Below are 25,418 nucleotides of genomic sequence, written 5' to 3' on the forward strand. Positions count from 1 at the left end.
ATGTCAGCGCACATCAACGTCCTCCGAGGAAAGGAAGGGCACAGCATCATCCCGGGATGTGACAGACATGGGTTCCAGTGCCTGAGGGGAATGTTTATCCCACGCAGCATAAACACACCAGTCCGGGAAGCAACGTATGGCGCAGACATGCCTTGAGTGACTTTGTGGAGATAAATTCTGAGTTTATGTTCTCCCAGCCCCGGCTTTGCCTTGCCCATATACGGCCCAGCATCAGCACTGCCTTGGCTTTGCTTCAGGAGCTGGAAGAGTGCGGATCCATCGCTCCGCCCGGCCTTGGGGGCTGCCTGGAGGGTGAGTCGGGGGTCTGCGCCCCGGGGCCGGCGGGCTGGGGTCCGCCTCAGCCCGGCCAGCCACAGGCTCGGCTCCGAGCCCGCTGGGATGCAGCAAGAGCATCTTCACTCGCTTTTACAGCAGCGCTTTGACGTGCTCAACGCCCGCGATGGGTTTAGCAGATGTGTCCTGCTCCCTGCAGGAAGGCCAGGACATCTTGGGAACAGGCGGCCACCGGCGCTACTGATGGCTGGGTGGGGACATGAGCGAAGTTTTCTGAAAGTAACACAAAGGGACACGGTGGGTGGCCGTGCGGGGACACGGTGGGGGGGGGGCGCGGTGGGCGCGTGGCTGCGGCAGGGAAGCCGCCGAGGGAGGAAAGGGACAGGCCGGGCAGGGTCCGGGGGTGCCGGGGCCGGGCCCGTCCCGCGGGGCTCCGGCGCTGCCCCCGCCGGCGGACCCGGCACGGCCCCGCGGGCAGGGGGCGGGGCCTCGCGCGGGCAGCCAATGGCCGCGGGGTCGCCGCCGGGCTCATTTGCATTCGGGCGCGACGCAGCCAATAGGCGCGCGAGCCGCCGGCCGCGCTGCGTTCCAGCCGCCCCGCCCGGTCGGCCGCGGCTCATTCGGAGAATGGCTGCGGCCACGGCGTGCGGCTCCCCGCCTCCCCGCCCGCCCCGCGAGCAGCCGCCGCCGCGCAAGCGGGGCGACTCCCGGCGGCGGCAGGCCGCCCTCTTCTTCCTCAACAACATCTCCCTGGACGGGCGGCCGCCCTGCCCGCCCGCCGAGAAGCCGCCGCTGCCCGCCGGCCCGGGCGACGGGGAAGAGGCGGCGGCGGAGCCGGCCGGAGCCCCCCCGCGCCTGCTGCCCCCGCCGCCCGTATGCCAGCCGCCGCCCGCCCTGCTCCTGCCCGGCGTGCCCGCGCTCGCCGCCGCCGGAGCCAAGGGGGATGCGGACCCCGCCCGAGGGGGCATCTTCCTGCCGCAGCTGCTTCTGGGCGGCCCGCTATGCCCGCCGCCCCCGGCGCCGCCCGCCCTGCCGGGGATGCTGGCGGCCCCCAAGCCGGGCGCCCCGGGGCTGCTGAGCCCCACGCAGAGCGCGGCGGGCGGCGGCTTCGCTCTGGAGGCGCAGCGGCAGAGGTGAGTGAGGGGACGGGGCTCTCCGGGCCAGCCCACAGCCCCCGCCCCCGCCGCGCTGACCCCCGGGCCGTGGGAAGCGCCGGGACCCCCCGCGGGCCTGGGAAGAGCCGGACTTTCCCAGGGCCCTCGGCCGGCCGGCGGCTCCGGGAGGGGGAGCGGGGCATGGGAAACGGGCGCCCCCGGGGACAGCGGCCGCGGGAGGCGGCGCCGGCCCCGCTGTAGCCCCGGGAGGGAGCACCTGCCCCGGCGGCCCGGCCAGAGGTGCGCGGCGATCCGGCCCGGGAGCGCTGCCCGGCCCGCGCTGCCGCCGCCTCGGCAACGCCGCTCGGGCCCGGGGACGCGGAGGATGCCCCGGCCGGCGCAGCGGCCGATGAGGGGGATCTGCGGAGGGGATCTCTCGCTGAGGCTCTGTCTGCAGGTTTGCGGTACCCTGAACCCTGCCTTCTGCTTTCCCCCAGCCCGGTTTCTGCGTTTCTCTGTTTCCAGGTGAAGCTGGCAGGGTCACTGTTAGGCAGAGCGCTTCCTCCGCTGCTGGTGTCGTGCTTTCTCCTGCTCTTGTGCTGCTTGTCTCTGCAACTGTGTATTAATGAATGCTTGTGCACAGGGAACTTGGAGTCAGCCTCGGGGGAGGATGCTCTGGCCTTCAGAGCAGGATTACCATTGCATTTCCAGGGGACTTCTGTCAGGCTGAAAATGTTGCTTTTCTAATCGACTGGAAGGCAGGCTCTTGCTCAGATCTTGGGGATTTGAGCTCTGAAAGAACTCTTTTCAGGCCGTTTCTTGCATAAACAGCTCTGTAAAGTGATCTGGCCCTCTGAGCCTGCAGATAGGCAGCAGTATCAAAGGCTTTAAGTCTCTGTGGTCTTTACAGTGGCTTCGAGAGCTTTGTCAGTGAGCTGAAATAGAGATGTTGTCGGTGCTTTAAAGCTGGGGAGTTTGCTAATCCAGTTGATGGGTATCCCCTTTCAGTGTGCATCTCACAGTGGAGATGTCCTGTGTATCCCCAGCTTGGGGTTTCAGGTGAATTTGAAGAGAATTAGCTGTTTGTCAGTAATGTGAGGGGGTCCTCATGCGCTGTCCCTCGTGGGGTGTTTTCCTCTTGAAACGTTATTTACCACTCATTGCTTTTCTTGTCATGGAAGGGCCCTTTCCCTCATTGTTTGTGGGAGAAATGGGAGCTGTGGCTGCCAGCTGGGTGCCCTGTGTTGTGCAGTTGGGTGCCGCTTGTTGAGCAGGAAAGCCTGGAGTGAAGGTGTTGCTGTGGAGCAGTTCCTACCCAGCACTCCTGGTCCACAAAAGCCAGCACAGGAGGTGCTGTGTGAGTTAATTCCATTGCTTTTATATTGTAGGCAAAGCTCTTGAGGGCAAGTTTTGTATCAAGAGTTTCAAAGCACAGCTCCCTTTGTGGATGTGGCTTTCGTTGTGCCTGTGCGTGCAGAGTTCTGGAGAGATGATCCTTCCCCTTTCCATTAAGAAAATATTCCCAGGATCTTCCCATTTGATGTCCTTCCTGCCTCTTTCTTTGGCATCAGTTTGAGCTGTTCCACTACAGTAATTCTAATCAATCTGGCTGAAAAGAATGATGAATCAGAAAGAAAAGGTAGAAGTGCAAGAGGCAATCAAGGGAATCAAAAGGCTTCTGTGTGAGTAATGACAAAATAAACCATGGAAGATTTGGCTGGATATATTGTATTGATCAGTTTGCATACTGCTTTTGAGGGTGGTTTAGAGTGAGAGTTCATCTGGTTTTCATCTTTAAAGAAAAAAGGCATCTGCTGAAACCATCAAAAAGGAGATTCACATATTCACATGGACACACACGTCTTCTGACAAAAGGAAGTTTTGTGCTGCCTGTGGAGATGTGTTAGAGCCAATGTACCTCATCCCAGTCACACTGGGCACAGGAGTGGGTGAAATGGACCATCCCACTGTAATGACAATTTCACTGTCAACTTACAGGGTGAGTGACTTACCACCTTATTTTTTACTGGGCAGTTTCATGTCTGTGACAGAATATCTCCCATCCCCACTGAGCAGAGGCATCTCTTGTTGTAAATACGTGAGGAATAATTCAGGGGATTGCAGGAGGAATGTCCTTCAGGACAGTGGTGCTTTTACTCTGTCCCCTTCATGTTGGGTGAGCTGTTTGCAAACTAAGATTCCAAAGTCAGCAATTACAAAATTGATCTTCTTTTATTAGGACTTGGAAATCTGAGAATTGTTTTGCCATACAGCGATGTTGCTATTCCAGATAATGAACTGCCTGCATCATGCAGAGGTACAGGAGAGTGAAGTTACTGGAGGGAAGGGGAAGTGGAATCTGCACTACCATCCTGGACTTTCCATCCTTAGTATCCACTTTAGGCAGCTGTTCTCTTCAGAGTCCTTTTTGAGTCCCTGTCAAGGACTTTTGAATTTTCCTCATATGCACGAGGATCACTGGCTGCAGGGTCTCAGACTCACTCTGCCTGTGTTCAGTGACCAGTCTTGTGCCATGTCTGGGAATTTCATCCTGCTGGGGCTTGCCCTGATCCATGGATATCTCTGTCTACTATCAGCATCTCTATCTACTGACAGTATCATTGGGCAGAGATTTATTACAAAACTTGACCTTGTTTGACTTGATTGAGAGGTTGCAAGGAGCTGATGAGAGCGGCCAGCATGGCTCAGGGCAGGGTGTGCCAGCACCTCTGCTCCAGTTGGGGGTTGGTTATTGGTAACAGGATCTGCAGTACAGCCCAGGGAAGGAGACGTCTGCTCACCTGATTAACCTGGAGTTCCTCCATAGCTCTCAGGTCCTTTAGGATGGAAACTCAGCAGGGGAGGCACCATTCAAACCTGGATGCTCAGTTTCGTTGTGCTGCTGGCTGAGCGTTATAAACGGAATGACTTTAACCTTCCACTTTCATTTTCCTAAGGAATCTTCTGTTTACAGGATCTTAAGTTACAATGCTGTGTTATACCAGCTTGCCTGATCTGCTTGCCATCCCTCTTCCCTTCTCCTTTTCCATCTTGCTCTGTTCTTTTGTTCTTTCAAAGAACGAGTCTCACAGAAGGCAGTGGAGGGAGGCAGCAAACAGGGAACAAATCGGCATTCACAGATTTTTAATGAATTTCTGCAGCTGGGTCTGAAACTGGCAGAGCTTTCTGAGGAAACACAGATAGCAGAGAGCCCTGGAAATAGCCAGGTTATGAAAGCATGGAAAATGGAAACAACAGCCCTGGATGTTAATGCTTTTTGTGCTTCTGAGGTTTCATTATAGTGTAATGTAAAAGCAGCTGGTTTTGCCATAATTTGCTGCATTTTTCTGGGCCTAAGAATAAACACAGAGACTAAATTATTTGTGACTGATGCTTTAATGTCCTTGGAGTTCAGTGGTCATGGAGCTGAACTGAGTGTTTGTGATAGCGCAGTCATTTCTGATTTATCAGCAAATTTAGGTCATTTTAAAAGTGGGAGTTTAAACAGTAGTTGATAACAGCAACACTCTGGACCTACTCTGCTTTTGAGTGTTAATTGGATGCCAGATTGCTGACATAGGTGTGATCAGATTAGTTCTGTGGGTGGAATAGCAGAAATGCTTCGTCAGGATTTTTTACTTATGGTGGTTAATATGTTGTTTTATCGTACTGTCAGCTTAGCTGCTGTTGTCACTTCAAGGAATATAAATATTTTTATAAAAACCCCTCTGCTAATAAACAGATATTGTTGAGATGGATGAAATAAAAAGTCTTAGTCTAAATTTTGAACCTAATTTGGAATAAGCTGGGCACATGGTGCTTTTCAGGAAGCAGTGAGCTCTGTCAAAGATGACAAGCTTTGACCTTTCAGAGGTGAACAGCAGACTGGGATGTGCTGCTCGAGGCTGAAAATGAGCATATTCTAAGCCTGAACTTCATTTAAAAGTCATCTGAAAAGTTAAGGCTGCAGTCTCCTCCCCAGGTTGCTTCAGCAGATTTCTCTCATATTCTTGACTGCAGGTGAATTACATGTGTCCAGTATTAAGTGTTTTATAGCTGCCTGTGGACATTCCCAGCCTGGTATATTAAGCAGAAGTAAGTTGTATGCCTAGCAGGAAACTTGGAGATCAGAACATGCAAGTCCTTGAATCCTGTGCACTCCTGTGAATGAGTCTGGGTCAGGCAATCCGAGACACTTCCAACACTGAGGTTATTTGACCTCTTCAATTTAGGCAGTCCAGAGGCTTTAAAGTATCTTTGCTCTCCAGGCAGGAGTAGTCTGTGCACAATTAACTGCACTTGCAGCTGCTTTTACCTGTGGATGGATTCTGCAGCTTTTCAGAGTGATGCAGGAGGCCTGGCAGTGGGTTTTGTGATGCTGCAGGTTTTGGGATTCCAGCTCAAAGCTCCTTTCTGCAGGAGGTGATGAGGGTGCTCAGAATGATGTTGTCTTACTTCAAGTCAAGGACTCATCAGCCAAGAATGAAAACACTACCAAATTAAACATAAAAAAACAGAATAACTTAATTTTGGGAATCCCATTCAGACCTCCAGTGAGGAAGTCCTGTAGGAGTGTTACAGTATAGTATATTACAAGTCATTATTTAGTTATATATAGTATATTAGGTATATAGTATATTAAATACTGTGTTCTCCTGTTTTCCATCTGTCAACCAGTTAAAGCTGTGAGGCTGTCAGGCTGAGCGAGCTTGAAGATATTTTTGAGCCTTCTTTTGAAGGTTGCTCTGAAGGTGTCTGGCTCTGTAGTTGGAGTTTTAAAAATGCACAATGAAATTTAGGCTCTTTAATGAGCACAAGGTACTGTTGATAAAGCAGGTGACTGCAGATGGAGGGTGCTCAGCTAAAGCCACTGAGTCAACCCAGTTCTTCAGACAGAGCCCCAAACTCCTGACCTTTGGTTTACAGCCATTGTGTATTTAACCAACTGTCATTGGAATTCACCTGGAATTACTGTAACCTACTGTAAGAGGAATTTACCTGTTCCCTGAAAAGGTGTTAAAGGAGGAACTTTCAGCTGGCCCTTTGTTTCACAAGATGTTCCAAGCCCTTGGAACTCAAAGCTTGCTGCCAGCTGACCCTGCTGCTGAGGCTGTGATCCTGGAGCTCTTCTCCAGGGAATGCTCCTCTTGTGCCAGCTCTTGCTCAGGTGGTGCTACCCAAGTGCACACCTGCCTCAGAGCTGGCTAGCTGGTTCATTTTGGAGTCCCCAAAGCATGGGCTGAACTGCTGCAGGTCAGGGCTGCTTGCTCAACAGCAAGGACAGATTTGCACTTGCTCTGTTGTGACTGCTGCAATTTAAGCATAAAAGTTTGCCTAGTAAAGCTGCAACCTCTTGACTGTGCATTGAAGGGGATGGCTAATGAAATGGGAAAAATCAGGTGCCCATAAAAACACTGTGGGACCTCTCTAAACTTGCTTTGATTTGGTTTCCTCCAGTCACCAATTTTAATTTTCTCCTTCCCAGTTAAGAGCTTCTCTCTTTCTCTTTTTTTTCAATCTTCTTTATTTTTTTTATTTTATTTTTCTTTTTCATCCTGGGAGTTTATTGTGCTGAAGGCTTTTAGGGTGCTCAGAATGATGTTGTCTTACTTCAAGTCAAGGACTCATCAGCCAAGAATGAAAACACTACCAAATTAAACATAAAAAAACAGAATAACTTAATTTTGGGAATCCCATTCAGACCTCCAGTGAGGAAGTCCTGTAGGAGTGTTCCAGTATAGTATAAGTCATTATTTAGTTATATATAGTATATTAGGTATATAGTATATTAAATACTGTGTTCTCCTGTTTTCCATCTGTCAACCAGTTAAAGCTGTGAGGCTGTCAGGCTGAGCGAGCTTGAAGATATTTTTGAGCCTTCTTTTGAAGGTTGCTCTGAAGGTGTCTGGCTCTGTAGTTGGAGTTTTAAAAATGCACAATGAAATTTAGGCTCTTTAATGAGCACAAGGTACTGTTGATAAAGCAGGTGACTGCAGATGGAGGGTGCTCAGCTAAAGCCACTGAGTCAACCCAGTTCTTCAGACAGAGCCCCAAACTCCTGACCTTTGGTTTACAGCCATTGTGTATTTAACCAACTGTCATTGGAATTCACCTGGAATTACTGTAACCTACTGTAAGAGGAATTTACCTATTCCCTGAAAAGGTGTTAAAGGAGGAACTTTCAGCTGGCCCTTTGTTTCACAAGATGTTCCAAGCCCTTGGAACTCAAAGCTTGCTGCCAGCTGACCCTGCTGCTGAGGCTGTGATCCTGGAGCTCTTCTCCAGGGAATGCTCCTCTTGTGCCAGCTCTTGCTCAGGTGGTGCTACCCAAGTGCACACCTGCCTCAGAGCTGGCTAGCTGGTTCATTTTGGAGTCCCCAAAGCATGGGCTGAACTGCTGCAGGTCAGGGCTGCTTGCTCAACAGCAAGGACAGATTTGCACTTGCTCTGTTGTGACTGCTGCAATTTAAGCATAAAAGTTTGCCTAGTAAAGCTGCAACCTCTTGACTGTGCATTGAAGGGGATGGCTAATGAAATGGGAAAAATCAGGTGCCCATAAAAACACTGTGGGACCTCTCTAAACTTGCTTTGATTTGGTTTCCTCCAGTCACCAATTTTAATTTTCTCCTTCCCAGTTAAGAGCTTCTCTCTTTCTCTTTTTTTTCAATCTTCTTTATTTTTTTTATTTTATTTTTCTTTTTCATCCTGGGAGTTTATTGTGCTGAAGGCTTTTATTTAGCAAGGCACATGATGAAATGACAGCATCATCTCTCAGTGAAGTGCATAAATATTTCTAGCATAATGCCCACAGTGTCATCAAGGACACACTTTGCATTTCACGTGCCTGTTTTGGTCAGCAGTTCAGTGCTGAGTAAGCAGAGCACAAAGCACAGGGGGCAACCAGGTTGGTGAGCTGTGAACACCTCCAGAAACTGGGAGAAATTTGGAGAAATGCTGGTGGTATTCTGGCCAGCACATCTAGCCTGCTTTGTGAGAAGCAGAAGGGATTTTTAGGAGTGAGCTTTAGGAGAGGGCCGTGGGCACAGCAAACTTTACATCTGGTTTGGTGGTTCTGTTGCAACAGCTGGGCTTTCACAATACTTACTGGAAGGCATTATTTTCTCCTTGCATTGTCTAAACACTCTGAGCACCAAAACAATGTGATTTATGAAACTCAATGAATATAAAGCTCATTCTCTATTAGGTCTTAATCATATGTGGTTGTGAATCAGAAATGAAGTAGCAGCTGCTGTGAAGATTATCTAATTTCTTTCCTTGTTAGTATTTAAAACTCTCCAGGCTTAGTGAGCTTCCCACTTACTCGGCCTCCACCTTCATTCAAATTATACTTCATTTCTCTTCTTTCTCATCTGTTCCACAGGCTGTGTGACACATTCTTCCCTTGCATGTGGCTGTACTGGTGGAGGAGTGCAGGATTTTCTCCTGGCTGTTTGGGACCAGCAGGAAAGCCCCTGGTGCCCTTTCAATTTTGCAAGCAAACCTTGAGTAGGAGCACAAAGCTGAAGGAATTAAGCCTCCTCCTTCATCCTGGGCTCTCACAGAGGGACCTGCTCTGTAGCCTAAAAGTATTTTTCATACTCATGTGGCTGATTTCAGTTTACCCTTTACAATGAAGATTACTGGATGAATAAGCTAAACTAGCCCTGCTGTGAGACTCATATTTATTCTCTGGCAGGCTGGTACTTAAATGTCAGAAAGCTTCTGGGATGGGGCCTGCAATCCAAATGCACGTTTGTGGTGCCATAAAACAGTGAGAGCCGACTTTGTGAAGAAGGAGCACTGAGCTGTACACTTACTGTTGGTGATGCAAAGTGTCTTTCTTCTCTGCCTCTCAAGGAACATCTGAGCTGAACCCATCCACCCATGAAAATGGCCTGCTTGGTGCTGGGCTCTTCATGACACAGATCCTTTGTGAAGTCATTTGTTTTACCAAAGACATGGTTTTGATGTGATTCAGTGTAAATGCAGTCTCGGGCTTCCTTTGGCTTTAATTACTGAGAACTTGTTGCTGCCAGTGAGCTGTACTCAATCTGCTTTTGAGCAGGAAACTCATTAGTGTGAGCGCCGAGGGTGGTGAGGCACAGGGCACTGATAGCAGAACAGGGATGCTCCCACTCACACACTCTGAAATCTCTGAATATCTCCTGGGCTGCAGGCGAAATGGCAGCTGCTAAAAAGTGAGCTTAAATACAGGGAGTAGCTTTCTTAATCCCCCAATGCCTGTATTTTACCTCGTGAAGCTCAAGCACAGTTCATATCTGTTTGTTGTCTTGCCTTAAGGAATGAAAACAATACAGCTTAATGTTTAAAATATGTCTTGGAAAAACAGAGCTGACAGGTATGTCTTCCTGTTGTAAACAGGATTTGGGGTCTGGATTTCTTGTGCAAATTACCTTTGACAGTTGTTTTTAAGCTAGTGGTTCCAAAAACCAATAAATGATTTTTTTGTCCTTGTTATATTAATGACTCAGCCTCTTGACAAATGTGATCCTGCTGAGGCCTGTAGAGGACATTAGAAAGGGACATCATATTAAAATAAAACACAAGTGAGAAATAGGAAACCAAATTCTATTAGGCCCTAATTTTACACAGTAATTAAAAATCCTTGACCTCCCCATTGCACTCATCCACTGGCAGTACGGACGGCTAAAGAGCAGCAGAGGGTATCAGCCCTGCTGCTAATTTTAGCCCAGTGCCTGGGGTGTGTGCCTGTGTGTGCATGCAGCATCTGCAGGGCCATGGATGCAGCTCCAATAGAAACAAATCCACACTGCTGGGCCCCTTGGAGGAGGGGGAGCCTTGGCAGCATCTTTGAAGGCTCCTGCTGCTGGGCTTGGTGATCCTGGAGGTGATGAGAACAAGAGATCATAGCATAAGATGAACTCAGGGTGCTGTGTTGGTGGAAACATCTGAATGTTGGTTGAACTCTGGCTTTATGGTGGGCTCAGAGTGCAGCCTGTCCCTGAGAGAGATGGGGGTTAATCAGGATGGAGGAGAAACACTGTGAGATTTTAGCTTTCAGTTTGACCCTTCAGGAGGCCAGCTGGTCAGTTCACCTGCTGTGGCAGAAATGCAGGAACCAGAAGGGCAAAATGGAGAGAATCTTCAAAGTGACCTAATGACAGCTGCACCACTGGCCATTGTCAGGCCCAGTACTGGGGGCCAAGGCCCAACGTCAAGGGGTTAAAATGAGATTTGTGCTGTTTGTTGCAGAATCTGTGAGTGCAGAGTGGGACCATGGGCTCCCAAGGAGTGCCTTAGAGGACTGTTAGTGGCCCAGGAGCAGGAGTGGACAAGGCTGGTCTGTGCCTGAAGCCACATCTGACAACACAGGGCCAGCATCTCTTGCATTCAGTACCTGCTAAAGAACTTGCACAGTTCCAACTGCAGCAACATCCCAAAGCTTTACCCTTGTCCTCCTGGGTGTCTGCAGGTAGCCCAATGCAGGTGGGAGGAGGGAGAAAACTCTTGGCAAGGCAGCAGAAAGATCAGTGTTCTCTAATCTGGAGCTGTGACTTAACAAGCTTTCTTCTTTCCATTCATGAGACAGGACATGTAGGGATTACCATTGCTATACATAGATTGCTCTTAGCTGTGTCCTGTCCTGCTGGGAACACTGAAGAGCTGTGTCACCCTCAGGGCTGGGGATCCCTCTGCTGCTTCTCCAGTGTCCACTGTGCAGAGGGTTTCAGTGGGACCCTGGCAGGACCAGGACAACTCTGAAGCTGGAAGCACTCAAATGTTGCGTTTCCTCAGTGGGAGATCCATCAGGAAGAATAAATGTGTGGGCTGGCTGCTGCTTTGCAGGGCAGGAGTCAAAATGTAGCTCTGAAGATAATTTGTTGGGTTTTTTCCTGAACACAGGCATTTTTTGTGGGCTTTTTAAAGTGCGTGTTCAGCCGGTCAGGGATTTGGCAGCGGCGTTGGATTGTGTGAGCCCGGGTGTGCACAGGGAGATAAGGAGCCACGGCGTAATCCAGAATTCCTCTACTTGATAGCCCCTTATCTCTGGGCATGGGCTCTGTGTGTTTTTGCTCTTGATCAGTCCCCTCGAGGTTCTGGCTCTGTAAACACAGTTGCTGTTTTTAATGGTTTGGAAGTGTACTGCTTTGGCTTTATTGGCTCCTGAAATAAAAGGCTGGGAAGCACCCAAAAATGAGCTCCTGGTCAGGGACATGCAAGCACCCAAACCCTCTATAGCTTGTCACAGCAATGGCTGGTGCTGGCAAACAGGCATGTTTGGACTTTCTGTTGGAATTACGGCCTGCTCCATGGAACCCGTGAGCATTTTAATATTGAGTATTTCAGTCTCAAATTGCCAAGTCACACATGGGTAAGGCTGCATAACATAACTCAGCATATGTAGAGGTGTTGGTATTCTTAGTATTTAGGTTGCTTTCAGCAACAAACACGCTGTGGAAACCACTTAAAATCCTTTGAATTCCATGGACCAAAGCAAGAAGTGTTATCCTGGGTGAAGCTGCTTAGCACAGCATAGGTGGCTTGCCATTTTTTTGTCATCCAAGTTAGCAGTCACTGGAGTGACCCAGTGCAGCCTGTTGTGCAAGTGTGAGTTGGCTGCATGAGAAGAGCACTCAAACTAAAGCAAATATATGTGTGTGTGCATATTTATAAGTGCAGACTGCTCAAAAAGTGTCAAATTTTGGTGCATTCTCCAAGTACTGCACTAGTGATTCTCAGAATATGTTGAGGATGCTGTGTTGCTGGAAAGTGTTGGATTGAGCCTACAAATTGTTTCAGGTACTCTGGGTTAGTGAGAATTCTTTACATACACCCCGTTTTGGGATTTGAGGGAGAGTGTCTGGCTCAGTATCAGGGATTCCTCCAAGGTGACAGCTTCGCTGAGGGCAGAAATTATTTACAAGTGTAGCTAAAAATGAAGTTTCCTGTTGGCAGAGTGCAGATGAGTCATTGTGGTTCTGAGTCAAGGGGTGGGATCTTCCCTTCGCTGCAGCAGGGTTTTACTTCCAGATCTGCTCTCGGTTCAGGTGTTTGCACTCTTGTCCCTGTTACTGAGAAAACAAGGGGGTATTCAGAAGGTGTAACACCCTGGCTGAGTCTCCGCCGTGGAGTTAGGAGTGAGGATGTAGCCATGGCTCTCCCAATCCATCCTGTTACTCACACCAAGCATCCTTTAACAGAACTATGTGCTTTTTTTGTACCAGTGCCCACTGGCATTAGCTGTGTTTTCCCTCTGCTTGCCATACACGGCGCCTTTCTGTCTCCATCCAGCCAGGTCTCCCTCGGGAGGAGAGGAAGATTGTGGATGTTACCAACTGCATTAGAGCCAGGAGGTTTGCAGTTACTTCCTCATTTCATGAAGGGTTTTTTATTAAATTTTAGATGCTAGATTAGACTGGAGAGCCATGTAAATGTGAAAGTGTTAAACATTCCTGTGCCATTCTTGCTGAAAAAGCAGCAAACCAGTACTAATTTTGAAACTGAAGTGCTGGTGGAGCACTGGTTGAAGCTGTGCCAGGAATGTTCTCCAGTTGCACCTTAATGGCTGTGGATTTGTAGGAGGCAGTCTCTAGCAATACTGAAGGTGTTAGTCCTGTGGGAGTGTTTGCCTCCCTTGTGTTTGCAGAAAGGACACTAATTTTTCATCCTCCTACCTGGTGGAGTTCTGAGCGTTACTTCCTTGTAAGAGTGCCTGAACAGTGCAGCTGAGAGTCTGCTCTGCTGCAGCTTGAGCTTTGATTTTTTTTTTTTTTTTTTGCCAGAAGCTGGTCTTGTCAAACCAAAGTCCTCTAACTTTTGTCTTGTGTGCTGCTTCTACATTGACTTCCATGGCAGCATTGCCCATTAGTTGAGTTTCTGTCTCACTTGGGAAGAAAACCTTGGACTTGAGCACATATGGGTTGTGCTAAAAGTGTAGCATAATGCATGTTCAAACAAAGGCAGAAAGTATGGATTCTGATAGTTGTAGTGTCAGCTTTTGCTGGTGGAGTGCATTGTTCCTGTAGAAATTGCAGTCAAAGTTGCACAATTCATTTGTAAATCTCTACCAACAAAGAAAGACTTGACTTGGACAATAGTAATGCATCTTACTTTGGCAAAATCTATTTTTTTTTGCTTGAACGTAATATCCTATTACTGTTACACTAACTCATGTGGGCCCTACTATTATTCTTGCATCTTCCATTCTGGGACTTCACATGGATGCCAAATACTTTTTGCTTCCTCTAATAACCCTCTCTATTGTTTCTCAGAGAGATCTGTCAGTTTTATTGAGCTGCAGTCACAGACTCTCAGTCTGCTGACTCCTGAAGCTGGAGACAGCTGTTCTGAATGGAGAATGCACACAGATGTTTGGTCATCATACAGATGTACCTGTATCTGAGCTTAAATTGATAGAAAATGATTTATTCCCCTCCCTTGATGAAGGGGTCTTTTTGTAACATTCTTGCCAGATTTTAAATTAGTATTTGGAAGCTTTTTAGGTGTTTAACTTATAGGTAGGCATTCTTCTGTGTGGCAGATGATGAATGGTCTTGTTGATGAAGTTGGTATAAGTATGTATTTCAGGAGTCCTAGTGGGGGAGACAAGTTCTTGGCCTTTTAAGGAATTTTAAACTCTTAGTTCCTGTGCCATTCTTGCTGAAAAAGCAGCAAACCAGTACTAATTTTGAAACTGAAGTGCTGGTGGAGCACTGGTTGAAGCTGTGCCAGGAATGTTCTCCAGTTGCACCTTAATGGCTGTGGATTTGTAGGAGGCAGTCTCTAGCAATACTGAAGGTGTTAGTCCTGTGGGAGTGTTTGCCTCCCTTGTGTTTGCAGAAAGGACACTAATTTTTCATCCTCCTACCTGGTGGAGTTCTGAGCGTTACTTCCTTGTAAGAGTGCCTGAACAGTGCAGCTGAGAGTCTGCTCTGCTGCAGCTTGAGCTTTGATTTTTTTTGTGCCAGAAGCTGGTCTTGTCAAACCAGAGTCCTCTAACTTTTGTCTTGTGTGCTGCTTCTACATTGACTTCCATGGCAGCATTGCCCATTAGTTGAGTTTCTGTCTCACTTGGGAAGAAAACCTTGGACTTGAGCACATATGGGTTGTGCTAAAAGTGTAGCATAATGCATGTTCAAACAAAGGCAGAAAGTATGGATTCTGATAGTTGTAGTGTCAGCTTTTGCTGGTGGAGTGCATTGTTCCTGTAGAAATTGCAGTCAAAGTTGCACAATTCATTTGTAAATCTCTACCAACAAAGAAAGACTTGACTTGGACAATAGTAATGCATCTTACTTTGGCAAAATCTATTTTTTTTTGCTTGAACGTAATATCCTATTACTGTTACACTAACTCATGTGGGCCCTACTATTATTCTTGCATCTTCCATTCTGGGACTTCACATGGATGCCAAATACTTTTTGCTTCCTCTAATAACCCTCTCTATTGTTTCTCAGAGAGATCTGTCAGTTTTATTGAGCTGCAGTCACAGACTCTCAGTCTGCTGACTCCTGAAGCTGGAGACAGCTGTTCTGAATGGAGAATGCACACAGATGTTTGGTCATCATACAGATGTACCTGTATCTGAGCTTAAATTGATAGAAAATGATTTATTCCCCTCCCTTGATGAAGGGGTCTTTTTGTAACATTCTTGCCAGATTTTAAATGAGTATTTGGAAGCTTTTTAGGTGTTTAACTTATAGGTAGGCATTCTTCTGTGTGGCAGATGATGAATGGTCTTGTTGATGAAGTTGGTATAAGTATGTATTTCAGGAGTCCTAGTGGGGGAGACAAGTTCTTGGCCTTTTAAGGAATTTTAAACTCTTAGTTAAGCACTCTTGCAACAAAACAAAAATCCAGAAAACCTACCATGCATCCTAAGAGCTCATAGATCTGTTGCAGTTCATAAACTCGGAGGCCATGAACTAATGCTGTTCACTCTTCGTGGTGTTGTGCATTTTGCAGAAGGCGTTTTATCTCCCAGCGCTGCTCTCTAGACTTTTTAGAAGACATAGTGGAATATGCCAGTGTACGAAGGTACTTGTTTTCAAAAGCAGCATTAACCTCAGCTCGTTGCATGCAGTCCTCTCCTCCCTCCACCCTCTTCCACGCCAATATCTGAGGTCCTGCATGCTACTGCTGCCATCTGATCATACAACTGGCATGAATTTTTCTCAGAACACTTAACAGATTTGGCTTTTTGTTTGTTTTTTCTTTTTATCACTGCAGAACCAAGCATATATCTGGGTCTCCAAGACACAAAAGCTTGAAGAAGATGCACTTCATCAAGAACATGAGGCAGTATGACACCAAGAACAGCAGGTAACGTGTGGTGATCGAGGTTCCCCCTGTACCTGTGTGCAGTAGGAAGCAGCCTCCAGTTCCATGCAGAAAGACATTTAATGTCAGTGAGAATTAGAGGATGCCCCTGGGGCCTTGTTAGCTTTATCCAGACTTCTGTCAAAGGTGGTAGGTGCTCACCTCTGCTACATTTGCAGCAATACACTGATGATTCTGCCATCCTACTCTGAGGAGGTTAAATAATTCTCTCTTCTCTCACTTTTCTTAATTCTCTCACTTCCCTTATCTCTGGCACAGAGAGGTCAGAGCTGAGAATGGAGGAGAAATGGGAGAAGCTATTAAGGAGAATGGTTTGGTTTAGCCAAATTCTTGGCTCATGGTTGCTGAGCAGAAGAGAAAGGGAGGCTGCATTTATGTTTATTATTAATAGAAGTGTGAGGTTTCATCTAAATGTAGAATATTATCTACATCTTTTCACAACGTTTATGTAAAAATTACATAAATATAGATATATTTTTAAGGACTGGAATCTCCTTTGAGGAGCTCCCAAGGTGATGGCAGGTCCTAAACACTGAGGTTTGATAGAGAACCCCAAGGACCTGCAGGGTCAATGTTAAACCTCTGCTCTTCTGCTGCTTTCTGAAAATCTTTAATCCATAGCAGTACCTATGACTTGCAGAGCAAGATAAGAGCCTTGTGTTAATATCCCATAAAAAGCTGCTTTGTAACTTCTGGATCTTACTTCATGTCCTGATCTTTCCCCATCTGCTTACAGGATAGTGTTGATCTGTGCTAAACGAACCCTGTGTGTGGCGTTTTCTATCCTACCTTACGGGGAGGGGCTGCGGATCAGGTGAGTCCCTGCTCTGTGAAATGTCTGCTCTGTTGTTTCAAAAGATCTCCTGAAATGAGTGTGCTTTTGGTGTAGGTCTCCTGTTCTGAAGCAAGTGAGCCTATTTAACCTGCCATCCATGTGTAAGGACAAGAGCTTGCTGTCAGAGCAGTAAAACCAGGCGCTGCCACAGTGTCAAAGTGTTCATTCCATCTCCAAGAGAAAAATACTGGGAAAAGCAGACTTTTCTTCCAGTGTTTATTCACACTTTAAAGCACTTCAGTCCTGTGAAATCTCTGAAATCAGCTTTGAACAGATAATGTGATTGGCTGCTGTGTAGGTTTTCTATACTCCTAAGTGGTCAGAAATGAACTGTCTTCAGAGCCACAAACATTGATGTCAGCAAAAAAGCACAGGGAGTTTCAGGGAGGGGTGCTGTTGCCTTCAGTGGAAATTCTGAAGGTTTTATAGTGAATTTACACCTAAATAAGTTAAAGATGCTCTTCTGTTTCTCAGTTTTAAACCGTGAATGTCGCTATTTGCAACCTAAGAAAAACAGAAACAGTTTGGACTTATTCACACTGCTTTTAGTGTTTGGACTACGTTTTTGTTTACAGCTTTTGTTTTCATTTATGAGAAACAAAACTCCCAAACTGGATTTCCCTGTGTCTTTCTTCAGTCCCTTGTGAAGTTTAAGTCCATTCTGTGAAGGTCTATTATCTACAAATATACCATACAAAACACTAATTCTGTTCTGGCAAAACAATTGTGTTGTCACTTCTGTCCTGTCCGTAACTTATGGACAAAGGAAACGGATGCTTAGTGGTGGGAATTGTATTGTATGCAAATACATGCCATAAAAATAGTTGATGGGAAAATATTCTCCCACATAATAGAAAAGCAGCAAGGTCACTGGAGCTATTTCAGAGCAGTTCTGAGCACTGTGCTGTTCTGCTTGCAAGCTGGCAAGGCAGTTCTTCACTTGAAAACTGGATTTTATATTGGAATATTGGTGACAAAGCCACGTGCTGCCATCGCTGACACAGAGATCTGTAGCTTTATTCTGAACTTGAGCTTGTGTGCACAGGGGTTGCAAATTTGCTCTTGAAAGGCAGGTTTCTAATCCTGGGAAACAAGTAATGTAAATCAAGTTTGCTGTTATCTGTTTGAGTATTAGAAGGTTGGTAATGGTCTTGAGCAGAAAGATCATATTAAAAACAGTTTACCTTCAATAGGTAGATTGGTAGATTTGTGTTAAACTGAAATGGAATCTGATTCTTTGGTTAATGAACATCTCCACTTTTTGAAAAGGGTAGTTAAAAACTAATGCTCTCCTGGAGGTGGCATTGAGGGTTTGGCTTGTTTCCACACAGGAGAACTCTGACCTGATGGTGTTGGTTGGTGTTTACCATGGGAAGCTGGGCTTGCATTTTGTAATAGTGCTCTTTCTTATCTGAATTTAGTGATCTGAAAATGGAGGGACAGAAACAGCGACATCCTTCTGGGGGAGTCTCAGTATCTACTGAGATGGTGCTTGGACTCGAAGGAGTAGAGCTGGGTGCTGATGGCAAGGTAAGGACATTTATTTTTTCACCCCAGGACCATTTCATGCTGGGACAAATCAATTTATGGAGTGCTTTGCTGTCCATTATGTGAGAGCTGTGGCTTTTCAGAGTAGTGGAAGTTTTAGACCCATAGTTTGAAATTGTGGCTTGTGATAATGCTTCTTCTGAAGAGGCTGCTGAAGGTTGTGATCACTTCTGCCTCTGTTTCTGGAGAACTGAGTTGGCTTTGCTATCTGAGGCAACATGTGAGTGAAGTTCTGATAGAAATATGGATGAAATTCATACTGCTTTAGTTAAATTTATAATGCCAGATTTTTACTTGTGATTCTTGCCTTTTCTTTGCCATCCCACCAAATCTTCTACACCACTTCATTTTAAAGCTGTGGAAACAAGGCACACCTCATCCAACTTTTCCCTTCCTCCTGTCTCACAGTTCCAAGCTCCCCACTCCCAAATCCAGACTCTAGGGAACTCTGATTTGGAAAATCCTAGGTGTCTAGAAAAAAGTTTTTCAGTAAATTTCCCCCAGTAATCACTACAACTTTCTCTTCTTTCAGGTTGTGTCCTATGCAAAATTCTTGTACCCGACCAACGCTCTGGTTGTTCGCAAAGCCGACGCCTACGGTGCTGCTCCCGCCTGTCGAGCCAGTGCTCCCCGGAGTCTTCCTGGATCAAGATACAAACCTGTGACAGCAAAAACGATACCAGCAGGGACAGACATTGGTAAGGACAGCAGCCAGCTCTGCCATCACTGGTGCACGCAGCAGAAAAGGCAGAGATTTGTCTGAGACAACTGCAGGTGGTTAGTGTGTTGTTGGGATGGAGGTGCTCCAGCTCGTTAGTGCAGTGCAAATGATGAGCCTTAGGACTGAGGCTTCCACAAACTCCTTAGATCCTCCATATATCTAGCCTAGTTCTGTTTATGCCATTCAAGAGGCACAAAGCTTTTCCTTGGGAATGTAAAGTTTTATGTTACTCACCAAGAAACATCTGGTACGTGGAGCCAGGTGGTTCTCCTTGCCTTCTAGCACAGTGACAATGCATAAGCCAGAGTCTGTGCCAAGAATCCCTTCTCTTGTGTAAAAGAGCAAACCTGACAACAACTCTGCTGTCTGTTAGACTACAGGCAAAAGAATTCATTCTTGGGCAGTTGTTTTCTGGGTATATTTGTAGATGCAAACTCAGCTTGCACTAAATCTAAAATGGTGTGTCAGGCATGGTGTGTGTGTGGTGGAGAAAGAGTTTGTGTGATTTATTTAATTGTTCTAATTTGTGACTAGTGTATTTATGAAATGCAAGCCTGTGCCTGTAGCTGCAATTTGCCTGTACTGTGAGATCTGCCAACACTTAACGTTTGCTATTTGAAAACTTTCTTAAGGAGGAAACAGGGAATTTAAAGCACTTTTTCTGGTGACCCAATGTGCTTTCCTCATTCCCTCAGGAAGTGAAGCTGGAGAAGCTGCAGAGTATGATCCAAATCTTCTGGATGATCCTCAGTGGCCCTGTGGAAAACATAAACGTGTTCTCATCTTTGCCTCCTACATGGTGAGTGACTGGCATACCTGAAAGAGGAGACACTCCCTAACAGATCCTCCTATAAAGAGTTTTTTTGAGGAAGAAAAACTCCTCTAGGAAGAAAAAGTGTTTTTTCTGATAATTGATTAGGAAAAATACAAACAGTTGAGTTTGTACAGTGAGTTTGTCAAAAGGCCAACCCGACACCTGTCTTCATGTTGTCATGTATTTCTTGTAACAATTTGCCTACTGTTTTTTTAAAGACTTTGTCTATAGTTGGGTTTCAATTTTGGGACATTTAAGAAATGTTAAATTGTGAATAATAAAACTCAAGTTTGCCTTTGCATTAGTGTTTTTGGAAGAGTTGTTGGTTGTCAGTCCTGTTCACAAGACAAATGATAAATTTTGCTTCTTGCATTTCAGACTACAGTCATAGAGTATGTGAAACCCTCAGACCTTAAAAAGGATATGAATGAAACCTTTAGAGAGAAGTTTCCTCATATCAAGTTGACACTGAGCAAAATTAGGAGGTAAGAAATAAGCCTTGAATAACAAGGACATCGTCCACACTGTTTGAGGCTGCACTTGTATGCAGCAAATACTAAATCTATTAATAGCATATATGATTAAACACTAATCTCCTGTTGTCAGTTGAGATGACTTGCAGGATGACAGCCCTGTGCTGGAATCTTCAGGATGCTGAGAAAGGGTAACAGTTGGTTTTCAAAGTTCCACCTCAAGGGTTTTGTTTCACCAACTGTGGTGTACTAACACTAGGAGCCAATTAACAGTGGAGTAGCATTAGCTTTGAAACAAACACTTGTAACCTGATTGCTTGGCTGCAGTGCAATCCCACTCCAACTGGATTGGCTTTCTGGGCCCTCTGGCTATTTTTGCCTTTCAATTACCAAAGTCAGTGATGACCACAGACTTTAACAAGATTGTAGGATAAAGAGTGTTAGATCTGGGGAGACTTGGTAAAGAAAAGCTTTTGGTGGAGGCCACAGAGAATTTCTCATCCTTGAGTAAATGCATCTGGTTGCTCCTCACCAAGATACACTGTTGCACCTTCAGAGAGCTGTAATCTTGCTGGTGTTACAGGGAGATTAATGCAATCAGAGCCTTTTGAAATAGCCAGCTTGAACACAATTCTGCTCAGTCACCAGGGCCAGGTGTAGCTCAGCTCCAGGGGAAGGTTTGCTTGGCCAGTCTGTTCTGCCCAAGTCCTGCATGCTCCTCTTTGCAGCAGTTCAGAGCAGTGTGTTCCTGCAGAGATCATGCAGCTACAGTGTGGATGGCAGCCCTAAGAGGAGCCATACACCTCCAAGCCTGATAAATGCTGAGCTGAAGAGCTGGCTGTGTGGGGAGTGTGGCAAGCAGGCTGCCTTCCCCTCACACCTGGCTCTTACACAAGGTGTCTACTCGACAGGTCTCTGTGCAGCAGCTGCTGTCACCTGCAGGGCTCTGCTGTGGTTCTCTGCAGGTCAGAGTGCTTCACTCTTACGATATGAATCACAAACCAGTTTGGGAGCCCAGAAGAAATCCTACAGCAATAGCCTGTGTGTCAGTGAGGCAGCTAAGCTCTGGTGTTTATGGGCACATGAGGAATTGTTCTACCACAGTGGATATTATCAGCTAGGTGAATTAGTGTTTTTGGAAGAGTGAAATCAGTTTGTGCATCAGCACCAGCTGGGCTTTTCCACTCCAGCATAATTTGCCATGGTTTTCCAAATAGGAATCTTGCCCATATGCTCCTCTGAGCTGCTGTGCTGCACTGTTTCTACAGCATTTAATAAAATCTGTCATGTCTGGGGGGGTGTCTTTTCTCCTATTCCCAGTTTAAAGAGAGAGATGAGAAACCTGAGTGAGGAGTGCAGTCTGGAGCCCGTGACTGTGTCCATGGCTTACGTTTACTTTGAGAAGCTCGTCCTCCAAGGCAAACTCAACAAACAGAACCGCAAACTGTGCGCTGGTGCTTGTGTTCTGCTCGCAGCCAAGATCAGCAGTGACCTCAGGAAACACGAAGTGAAACACCTAATAGATGTAAGTGCTGTGAGCCTTGTTCCAGCTGCTGTCAGAGCCTCCTCCCCAGCTCACAGGCAGAGATTAAATGCAAGGTTTTCTGTGGCACGTGCTTGCATGGAAGACTAGCTCTTTCAGGCAGTTTTATGTCTCATTAGGGCTCTTCCTTGCTTTGTTTTTTTAATTCATTAAAACTGTCTGCCTGGTGCAGGCTAGTGTCTTACTGATCCTCCAGTAAAGTTATTTTTGCACTAGTATATGTTTGCCAGAGAAGCAGTAACAGTTGTGTGGGTGTCACAGCTGAGCTGATAAGCTGGTTTTGATTCTGAAAATAAGCTCAGGCTGTGCATCAAAGACTTAATCTAACAATGCCTTGAAATCACCTGGATTAACTGATTCTTTCTCCCTTCCTTTGTTTTGTTTTGTTACCACTGTGACAGAAACTAGAAGAGAGATTCAGATTCAACAGAAGGGATCTCATCGGTTTCGAATTCACCGTCCTCGTGGCTTTGGAACTGGCTCTGTATCTCCCTGAAAACCAAGTCTTACCTCATTACAGACGGCTCACACAACAGTCTTAACCAAAGCTCCATCCCAGCTGGCATCCAGCTGTGCTGGGATCCCACCCCAGGATGCTGCCTGTGGAGGTGCCACTGGCTCCAGCTCGTTGGGAAGGCTGCAGGGTGATGGGAACTGTCGAGGTCTGTGGACACAGATGCCAAATCTGGGGGATGGTACGAGAAGAGTTATTGAACTTTTGTTTTCTTTTGGACATTTAAAGCACAAATATTCACCAGTCAGCTGTCATGGCTGCTTATTATTCCTTATTTATCTTCCTGGTTTTACTAAAACTGTTCTTCCCTATGAAGAATACTATGGTATTGGTTCTTTTGTTTTGTTTTAAGCCTTTATTGTATTCCTTGAAACTGAAGGAACATCACTTCCATTCCAGTGCACCATAAAGTTCAGATGTTTCTAAGAACCTTCTCACATTTTTACATTAATGAAATGCATACTTTATTTTTTTAAAGATGTGCCTAAAACTGGCTGGTCTGGTACCAGTGCTTTTTAAGTTAGTTCTGTTATTTAGTGGGGAATCCTGAATTTGTATAGCCATTTATTCTTTACCTGCATTGGCCTTGCATACAAGGAAAACAATTCCAGTATATCTGCACTAATAATATACAGGGCATCTATTCTATGATCTATAAGTAGCAAGATTGAAATTACTCCATTTCAATTTATTTACTATAAATAACTTTAAAATATAAATTTTGCTTTAGAAGGAAAATTGGTTTGAAAACCTGTCATGAAGTACCACACATTGAGTGAGGTAGCTGGGAAGTGATTGCCATCCTAATTCACTCTTGAGTGGAAGATGAGCACTTGACTAAGAGCAATTTGCTGTCAAATGTATAATTTAGGGTTTTATTTGTTTCTCTGTTCTGTAGCCTGAAATAAGCACCTTTTTTAGGATCGACTGTATTATAGATGGTGTTATCTGAGCAAATACGAAGCCAGTAGAGTTACTGCTGCCAACCGAGGCCAATGAAACAAAGCATGCTCGGTATTTAAAATGCTACTTTTTTACTCTCTGTTCTTCCAAGCGTTGCATCACTGTGATGGTCCTCATAAAACTGGCATTTCTTGCACGTCTGAGCAGCCACTACTGGCTGGTGCCCAGCAGCTCTCTAGTGCATACACAGAGCTCAAATAACTTCTCTTCCTGTTGGCTTATTCCTTCCTTTATTTTTACAGTATCCAGGTTGGGAATGAATTCTTGATTATACCTGGAACCTTCTGTGGTATTGGCTCATGGGTTTATTTTCTGAAGCAATATTATGATACAAGTTACTGGGTCCCTTTGCAAGGAACAAAACTGATACTTGGTTATTCCAGCTGAGAAAGTTGTTATTTAAGTTTGACTCATAAACTGCCAGACCTCATGCTGAGGTCAGGGACTTGCTATCCAATATGTAAGTAATGTAAATTCCTGTTCCTTGTATTAAATATTGGTTGTAGCCAAAACCAAAGCTGAATCCTTGCTCTTCAGCTGTGTTTTGTCTGAAGCTAATTTGGCTTCATTAGAATTGCAGCAAACTTTACTGGAGCCCCTTCCTCTCAGAGTGGGGCTCAAAGTGTATTTTTCATATGTAATAATTACAGTGACTATCAAACTTTTGTAACTGTGTTCAGCTGTATGTAGCTTCAAATTATTTGTGTGAAATTTAATATGCTTGTGATTTCTCTAACACAGAAGGACTTTCCAGTCTCCAGAAGTGAGATGTAGCTAATAGTTTAGACAATAAGCTTGCCAAATATCTTCCAAAAGGTTTAAAAAAATTGCCTACTACTTAAACTTTCTACTGAATATAACTGTCCTTGCATGCAGAAATAGTGACATTCTAAACATCTAGTGTGTAATGAGCCTCCAATTAGCAAACAGTGGTGCAGACAGCTGAGGTGGTCCACCACTTCCCAAGGCATTGTGGAGGGGCCAGAGGTACAACAGAGCAAAGAAATTTCTCACAGAACAGCTTGAGTAGTATGAATGAAATCTGAACGTGTCTTTCTCTGGGAACTTCTTTATTTAGTGTATGAAGATTTTTCTGTAACAAAATTAACCTTCCTTTCTCACCATCCAAGGGAACAAAACGCACTTTGGTTTGCAACACTTGCAGTCTGTATTCAGTGGAAGTTTGTCTAGTTCAGGTGGCCACTTGGGCTGTAATGACACTCCCAGAATCCGTGGGTTTACGTCATAAAACCGGCAAGCTTTTGTTTCCTTCCAGGAGAACAAATTGGGATAAAGGAGCATTAAATTACAGAAAGCTGAATGTTGTCTGATAGTTATTGTAGCTCTTGGCTTGGGCACACACTCGAGTTAGGAAGCCAGGGGTGATGCAGGGCAGTGCCAGCCTTGTGTGGCAGAGCTTGGGCTTGGGGTGATGCTGCCAGAGCCCGGGGCTTGTGCAGGAACACGTGTGTGTGCAGGGACAGCCAGGAGCCCTTCTGCAGGGACAGCCAGCCCAGCCCTTCTGCAGGGACAGCCAGCCCTTCTGTGGGACAGCCGTTTGTTTTTTTGGGATATTCCTGAGCCCTTCTGCGGGACAGCCAGCCCTCCTGCAGGGGACAGCCAGCCCTTCTGCAGGGAACAGCCAGCCCTTCTGCAGGGACAGCCAGCCCAGCCCTTCTGCAGGGACAGCCAGGAGCCCTTCTGCAGGGACAGCCAGCCCAGCCCTTCTGCAGGGACAGCCAGCCCTTCGGCAGGGATCCTCCCGCAGTTCCCCCTGCTCTCCCTGCCGGGTTTGCCCTTCCCAGAGCGCAGCTCGCACTCCTGTGCGGGAATCTCTCTCTTTTCACCTAAAAGCTGCCACCATGTGGCAAAGCACTCTCAGTACCTTGTGTGTTCAAACTCAGCGCGGGACCCGGAGCCAGAGCCAGACCTGCTCACGTTTGCACAGCCAAACTCCTCTTGCTCTGAAGAGAAGCAGGTTTACACCAAAGCGGGGTCTGGTGCTATGTGAAGGTGCTGCTGGGGTGGCTCAGCACGGAGAACTCTCTTGAGAAGAGCCTGTACATTTTCCTGTAAACAAAAACTCTTCTAGTTTTGTTATATTCCATTATTTAAAAGTCTCAGTTGTAGCCTGTTTTGGTTTGGTTTTTTTTGTTTGTTTTTTTCTTCCGTGAAATTAAGATGCTGTGAAATAAAACCTGTTTTGGTACACGGTTTGTAACCAAATGTCTCATTTTGGAATAAGAGAATGGGTGGTGTTGGAAGGGCCCTCTGGAGATCATCCCCTCTGAGCCTGC

At 46.1% G+C, this 25,418-nt stretch overlaps 1 protein-coding gene across 1 annotated transcript; it reads left to right on the forward strand.

The window, feature by feature from the left end:
* On the forward strand, positions 1 to 24,661 carry CABLES2 (Cdk5 and Abl enzyme substrate 2). Its single transcript, XM_041478396.1, is given in 11 exon segments — positions 1 to 134; positions 652 to 881; positions 884 to 1,427; positions 15,600 to 15,692; positions 16,447 to 16,524; positions 17,967 to 18,075; positions 18,626 to 18,791; positions 19,510 to 19,613; positions 20,007 to 20,113; positions 21,422 to 21,626; positions 22,046 to 24,661. Coding segments are annotated over 11 exon segments (1,911 nt in total). The 3' UTR covers positions 22,187 to 24,661.
* The last annotated feature ends 757 nt before the right edge of the window (positions 24,662 to 25,418 follow it).

This window comes from Pyrgilauda ruficollis, unplaced genomic scaffold, assembly GCF_017590135.1.
Source record: "Pyrgilauda ruficollis isolate IOZ18807 unplaced genomic scaffold, ASM1759013v1 scaffold45, whole genome shotgun sequence".
Taxonomy (NCBI): domain Eukaryota; kingdom Metazoa; phylum Chordata; class Aves; order Passeriformes; family Passeridae; genus Pyrgilauda; species Pyrgilauda ruficollis.